General features: G+C 43.9%; 1 protein-coding gene across 1 annotated transcript; it reads right to left on the bottom strand.

The window, feature by feature from the left end:
• Nucleotides 1-541: 541 nt before the first annotated feature.
• GPX2 (glutathione peroxidase 2) lies at nucleotides 542-4146 on the bottom strand. The gene is made up of 2 exons (XM_044438258.1): nucleotides 3901-4146; nucleotides 542-892 (listed from the first exon to the last, which is right to left on the bottom strand). The coding sequence occupies exons 1-2, from the start codon at nucleotides 4120-4122 to the stop codon at nucleotides 542-544; spliced, it is 573 nt and encodes a 190-aa protein (XP_044294193.1). The 5' UTR covers nucleotides 4123-4146.
• Between the last annotated feature and the right edge of the window lie 3325 nt (nucleotides 4147-7471).

Genomic DNA, 7471 nt, shown 5'->3' with positions numbered 1-7471 from the left:
CAAACCAGCCAGAAAGCTTACACTGATAGGCTGTGTAGAGGTTAAATAGGTTATATAAGAAAACATTCAAAGTCAGAAATGGGAAAGAGGGGAGCTTGGCTTTGCCAATACCAGTGTTGGAAGCCAGGAGAACCATTGTCAGTGAATTTTATGAGCTGGCCATGTGAAAAGAACACAGAAAGGGGTGGGTGGGATTCTTCGATTCATTTATTTGATGTGTGAAACAAACTGCCCAGCAGGCAAGAGCCAGAGAATCAGCACCTTTACATTTCTCAGGCCGCCTCCTCTGAGCTTTAAGAGGGCACCCTCACTCAGTAAAGGTCTGATGCTGGCTCTGTCTGGAGCTAGTGGCAAAGCAACGCATCCACTCAGCAAAAAGGGGAAGAGAAGGCACTGGGGCCTGCATTTTTCGTAGACTGATTCCACAGGTGGGCAGTAAGGGCAGTGCATGATCACAGCATGGGGAATTTCTGGCCTTCGTTCTGGCCCACCTTGCTACGTAAAGCTACTGGAATCCTCTCCAAAGCACTGGCTCTTCCTCTTATTTGGCAAGCTTCAAGAGACGCTGAATGTCAGGCTCTGTGTTGGTGGTGAGGTATCTGGGGCTGTAACGCTTGAAGGGCTCTCCTTCGGGTCCCACCAGGAACTTCTCAAAATTCCAGGAAATGTCGTTGCGGTGAACTGGGCTCCATGTGATGAACTTGGGCTCCATCAGGAGGCAGGAGGGGTTGTCATCTGGGTAAGGAAGTTTGTCCTTCAGATAGGCAAAGACAGAATGGGTGTTCTTGCCATTCACCTCACATTTCTGGCAGAGAATGAAGTTGGGTTCAAATCCAGACCCAGGACGCACGTATTTCAAGCTGTTGAGAATTTCTTCATTTGTGCAGTTCTCCTGTCGGTGCAAAGCACAAAGCATTATGAGAGATGGAGCACCATTATTGAGCTCAGTCTGTTCCTGGCTTCATATCATGCAGGACTGAGGAAACTGTGGCCCAATGGATATCAGACTCAAATCGCAGGCATGATCGATGGCCAGGGATGATGGGAATTGTAGTCCAATAATAACTAGAGGGGCCTAGGTTACCTGCTCCTGTCTTGATGGCATCTGCATAATGCACCCACTTTGAGTCATGCTGTCTTCAAACACATGACAGAACTGACTTGGGTGGGAAAGGCTTTCCTGCAGAGGTGGATGCTTTCACAAAAGGGCGTGCACAAAATTCTGGAAGAGGCTGTCTTCCAGATAGTTGTGGGGAAGAGGATTGATTGCAAGGCAAACACTTGCTATATTTTTAAGGCAGTGCTTTCATTCTGGCCAAATTTAAAGAAAGCTTTTTTTTCTTCCTTCAGCATACTGGAGTATCTCCACTATTTCAAAGAATTCAGTTTTTCTCATCTTTAATGCCTCTTCTGTTTAGATGCAGAAATGCTGAAAAATAATCCAGGTCCAAGAAAGCATCCTCCATTAGGGTGAGCCTAATCAGTAGGGTTGTTCGTTTGTTTCTGATTCTTGGGGGTCAGGTAGGCATTAGTAACGAGAATCTGGAGAAGGATGTATGGGGGATTCTACTTCAGGAGGGAGCAGTTTGATCTCTTCTAAGTTCTGCGATTCTGGTATGGGTTAGAACTGGTAAAAGGGGACAAAGTTGCTGCAATTTAATAGTTGCCTAGAAGAATTCAAGAGCACGTAGCCCTATTTTGCAACTGGCCATCATAATCAGAATAGCCTGTTTTAAAATCGTGCGTTAGGACAATTCATTCAGTGGAGCTTGCTCCTCAGTAAATTGATACAGGATTACAGGCTTGGAGAGACAAGACTGCATTATAGTCGTGCATGTGAAAGCATCCATGCAGAATATGTACTGTGAATGCCCAGACTGAGTTGTGGAGCCATGCATAATGTGAAGAAGGCCATGCGCTGTCGCTGTGGCCAGAGAAGCAAGGGATACATAAGTAGGAGAACTGCCTTCCAGGACACCTGCCATGACTATCACTAGAAATCTTCATATGGATTGAACGCAAGCTCCACACCTGATGAAAGACGCTCTAGTTCTAAACCCCAAGTTTTCCATTGCTCAGGAGGGACGTTGGCATCCCATGGAATATACGTGCCCATGAGTATCTTCCTGTGCTTTAAGGTCCACAACCCTAAGGGCCATTTCCAAGTTCAGGCTGTGCCTCATTCTGAAGCTTGGGGGCAGCTGCTTAGAGATGGGGCCTTCTTGGTTGTGCCCCCTCCTCACCCAGCAATGGAATGCTTTGCCTTCCATCACCAACTTAAGAACTTTTTGCTCTCCTGGGCCATTTAAATCTTTGCTGTTTTAAACTCTGCTGTATGTTGGCAGTTCTTAACTCCTGTTTATTTCATAGCTGCCTGCATTAACTTGGTTTTATACTATATTTTTAAAAACTATTCTGGTTTTGTACTGTATTGTTTTTTAGCTTTGTATTTTGTTCTATTTGTATTACAACACCTTGAAAATTTGTTTTATAGGCATCTTATGAAAACAAATTAAATTACATTAATGAAACAGTGCTGCTAATGAATCAAGTCTCCAGCTGGCATCAATCACCATAGCTTCCTCTGGAGTCAGTGTAATTTTTCCAGCATAGCTCAAAGATTTTTTTGTGAATTCATGCTCCCCAATGGTTCTGGCCATGATCCAACAGTTGGATTATAGTTATAATGCTCTGTTGTTAGCACCTAATTTCTTTTCAGAATTTTTCATTGAAAAGGATCCCCTACTATGCATCCCATTATATCAAGCATCACTGCTTTTTATTAAGGGTTAAGCCATTGAAGACTCCTCAGATATGTTTAAGTTTCTTTTCCTACTGCTCTAAGAAAGTCCCCTAACTCATATGCAGCATCTTCTACTGGCCAAAAATAGTATTCAGATTCCCTTGACAATTTATAATCTCTCAGCCCACTGTAAAAATACTAGCATTCTAATTACAGCATGGAACTTCCACTAAATTACAGTGCAGGATGATGTATCTAATTAATATCTCTAATTTACTGTGTTTGTCAATACCCTTATCTGATGGGGTTGCTAATTGATTCAGGGAGAACCTCTGTGTCTTTAAAAGCTGCATGCCAGGGTAAAAGTATAGGAAATATAAGTTTTTGCTCTCAATGGGCTATAAGAATGAAAGAAATCGCATCCCATGAATTTCATTCAGGAAGTATAGGAATACACTTGAAACTAGACAATGCAAATGAGAGAGAAGGTCTTTTTGGTTGTGGTGCCCAGCTTTCATATTCTCTTCCCCCTGCGGTACAATTTGTTAATGAAGGCAGTAGTGTATATGTAAATCTTTAAAAAATGCCTTGTCATGTGTATGCCTCCCTACCATGTCCAGTGCTCAGTTTAGGATTATTCTAGTTAGCTTACTTATCCAAAAGCTGAGTGACTAATCTGTGTCACTCTGATATAAAGTCACCCTCTTCAAGTAAGGAAAAGTGCATGTGTGCAACAGAGGCCCATATTTGTGTCAAACTATACCTGCACCACTAAATAGTACAGCCAGAACAAATGTTCCTTCAGCAATTGCACAATACTTGAATCCATTCTTAGTCCACCTTTTGAGAGTCCTGAAGGACTGAATAATTATTTGGAAACCATACTCAAACCGTTATAGCACATCTTTTCAGTGAATAATCTTCTGCATAGGTGGAAGTTCTGCCAAGTTAAGATAGGGCTACCATCAGCAACTCCTGAGCAAGTGTGTATAAGATAGGAGTCCTGATTTTTAGGAGTTTAAGGACTCAAGGAGAAGTATCAGCAATGCATTGGAAGATAGAATGACCTTGCAGTTGCAGAGAAAGGAATGAGATGGAACCAAGTATTGCAAAGAGGAGCACTGAAGAGGGAATCAAGAGGGAATCAAAGCACTTACCTGGTAGCCAAACTGGTTGCAAGGGAAACCCACGACAACCAGCCGTCGAGGATATTTGCTCTGCAGCTGGTTCATCTGGGTGTAGTCCCGCACTGTTGTGCCTCAGAGGGAGGCCACGTTCTCTATCAAGACCACTCTCCCCCTGAAATTGTTGAAATCCACTTTCTCCCCTTGGAGGTCAGTGGCACTGAGATCATAGAAGGATTTGGCTATGGGAGTCATGATCGCAAGGACCAAGGGCAGCCAGAGAGCCCCTTGCAGACCCTGTTTCTTGTTTGAAATGCTTCTCTGTGTGCTCCTCTGCAATTGGTTGCACCCAAAGGCCTTTTTTCCCTGGCGCGATATGGAGAAAGTGGAGACTATTCCATGTTACTGATCCAGCTCTTTACTGTTTTGGAACAAAGCAGCAGGTCAAGACACTGTGTCTTCCGTTGCAAACTTGTACCGATCAGGAAGGCTATCCAAGCCACCGTGATAGGCGAACACTCAATAATTCATGCTGCTTAACTCAAATGTCAATGCAATCTGCTACATGTTTACTCAGAAGAAAGTCTTATTCCCTAAATATGTTTAGGAACGCAGCCCGAGTTAAGAGGGACAAGGCAAGAAATGGGAAAAGAGTAGCTTCTTGCTACTGTGACAACATTTAATAGTTGTTAAGACAGATCAAGACATTGTTAGGCTGGGCACAAAGACAGGTCTCACTGCTGTGTATTTCACAGACAAAATGAAGCCTGCAGAACAGATACATTTGCAAGATGAGATTAGAATAAGGATGCTCATTGATACTCAAAATACTTGTATAGATTTTGTTTAAAGTTTAACCTGCAAAAAAATGAAATCTGCTTTAAATAATGTGTAGCCTAATTAAGGAGGAAAAATACTCAGAATGTGCTTGGTCTCTTAATCCAAACAGATTCAGCAAGAGAAAGGACAGAATTTTGAATTTATGGCACAAGAAAGAATGCTGAAAAAGTGGGTAGTAGATACTTTAGATCCCTTTCAGAGCCATTGCCCAGCTGAAATATCTTACTGTGTGATCCTGCAGAACTGTCCATAACTCCTTGCACTCAGAGGGTTGCATGCATTATTCAAAGTGGGAGGAGGGTGGAGGCGCAGGTTGGCGCTGTGCTTCTGTCCTGCAAAAGCCGTCTTTTGACCCGATTCTCAAGAAGGACATGCTGAGGTGCCACCAGGGAACCTCGGATCCCTGCAAAGCCTCAGCCTTCCCCTCCAAGCACCCTCCCCCACACCTCCCAGGCCACTCTTCCACCCTCATGGCTGCAGCCAGCACAGTTCTTCCCAAGCTGGCTGTGCAGACGGAGGGAGGGCACTCCAAATCCAGAGGCCCAGCTCTGCCCTTGCATTATGCTTCTGAGGTTGAAAGGAGGGCTCCCAATTTTCCTGGGTCTGTCTAGACCAGGGGTCAGCAACCTTAAACACTCAAAGAGCCATTTGGACCCGTTTCCCACGGAAAACACTGGGAGCCACAAAACCCTTTTGACATCTAAAATGAAGAGAACACTGCATATATCAGTTTTTTACCTTTATGCTATGTATAAAAAACTATAGTGTGTTGCATCTGAATCTGGATAAATTTCAGCAAAGGCTGTGTGTTTATTTTGGAAATGTCTTGTAACATTTGACTTTTAGTTGTTTGCCAATTTCTCACCACATATGAAGCATACTGGTAAACCAGTCTTGTCAGCAGTGAAAGCAAATTAATCTGCCCATGTACCAGTAAACGTTCTGTTTTCTTCTGAAACTTTTATTTTCTTGGATTTATCCTCAATAAATTGCGTGCCGGTGGGTGTTGCACATTGGCGGTTGTGACGCATATTTTGAGCGACAGGGAGCCGCAGCAGAGGGTTGCCAACGCCTGATCTAGACTCTGAGGTCAGGACTGCATCCTAACCTTTCCAATCAATGTTGTTTAAAGTTGCTGGAACTAAGAGAAGCAGGAGTATGTTTAAGAAAAGCTCAGCAGATCACTTTGAAATAATAGGCCTTGCTTTTACAGAATGATGTTTGCTGGGCTGGCAGAGCAAAACTCTGCTTTGCATTACATAGTTAAATCCAAAGGTGAGACATCCAGCAAAATATACTATGGAGGTTACATAGTGAAGACTGAGAATGTGGCGTTCAGCAACCTTCAGCTGCTTGGTGGGTAATGATTACTTAGCAGGTATGACTGTGGAAAAGGATCCCCGAGAGAGCAAAGTGAGCAGTAGGGAGGCCGTGTGCGTTTGGGTGTTTGTGGAAGAGTTGCTGCTGCATGTCATAATTGGAGGGACGACTGAAGGCCAAGATGCTGGGCACCTCTTGCTAGTCAGGTCATCGATCTTGCAGCAAGCATCCTTCTCTGAAGGAGAAGTGTCAGTGTTCCTGAGTCACTTCTCGGGGGTGTACTGTTGAGTCAGCCTGTTTGATACAGTCTGTTGAAGGGGCTTATGAACAGGGGACAACAACTGCCAGCCTTCCCACAGGTGACGATACAGTTAATCATTGCTCTCTCCTTATTCCCTCGTTAATGGTGATAGCAGCCTTTGGCACACAGCACAAATGCAGGAGAAAACAGATTCTACCAGGGGCTTTATGGCAAAACAAGCCACTCAAGTTGACAGCAAATCAGTCACCTAGAAGACCAGCATGCAAGCTGGCATCTGCGTGAACAAAGCAACTAATCCACCTGAAAGCACTAGCTGTTTTAATTAGTGCTAATCATTGCCAGCCATGATAAATACAGGTCTCCGCATGTGGAGATATAGCCATCATAAGCAATGGTCGCGTGGGCTGACCATTATATATATACATGAGAACAGACACATGCCTAGTAAATTATTAGTGTAATTTACTAGTAAAATTAAACAATGTACACGCTGAACAGTATTTTTGTGTAATTATTTCTACATGTCTTGCCACTTTGATTGAGGGAAGCTTGTTTCCATAGAACACAATTCATATTTATATGCCTTGTGGCAATAGATGGAAATCATCCCCTCTAAAGCCTTTTAGAGGCGCTGTCAGGGCCTGCAACACTATGAAAACGTTGGCACAGCATTTGGGCAGAATTAAACGGCCTCCTAGTGTTCTGGTGCACGTCTCCTTCTAATGAGAATTCTGCTCCTCCTGGCACAAGGAACATGCTGAATTATTAACAGCCAGATCACATTGCTGGGGAGCTCGAGGAAGGTAGGGCACATAATCAGAGTACAGTAACCAGAGATAATTTTCTAAAAGGAAGGAAAATGAAAGGAATGCTCTTTCCTATTGCAAGTTTCTCCAATGCCCTGGCCAAAGCATTCCAAGATCACCAAGGCCCCCCAAAACTTATTTTGTTCAGCTCAAAGCAGCTACATCAACTTTGTGGTTTGTGGCTCTCAGCGAGCATTGTCTGTGTTACTCACCATGCAACGAGACTTAGCACTCCCTGCCTGCACCCACTGCGCCAAAGAGGTCGGGAGACATACAAGCCTGAGCTACCTTATCTCGGACAGCTGGCTGGTTTCTTGTGTGTACCCAGTGTTGTGGGGCAATTCATAACATACCTACAGTCCACTGACATGTGGGC

Source organism: Varanus komodoensis, unplaced genomic scaffold (genome assembly GCF_004798865.1).
Source record: "Varanus komodoensis strain SLA01 unplaced genomic scaffold, ASM479886v1 scaffold32, whole genome shotgun sequence".
Taxonomy (NCBI): Eukaryota; Metazoa; Chordata; class Lepidosauria; order Squamata; family Varanidae; genus Varanus; species Varanus komodoensis.
This window is presented reverse-complemented; position numbering and strand designations above follow the sequence as displayed.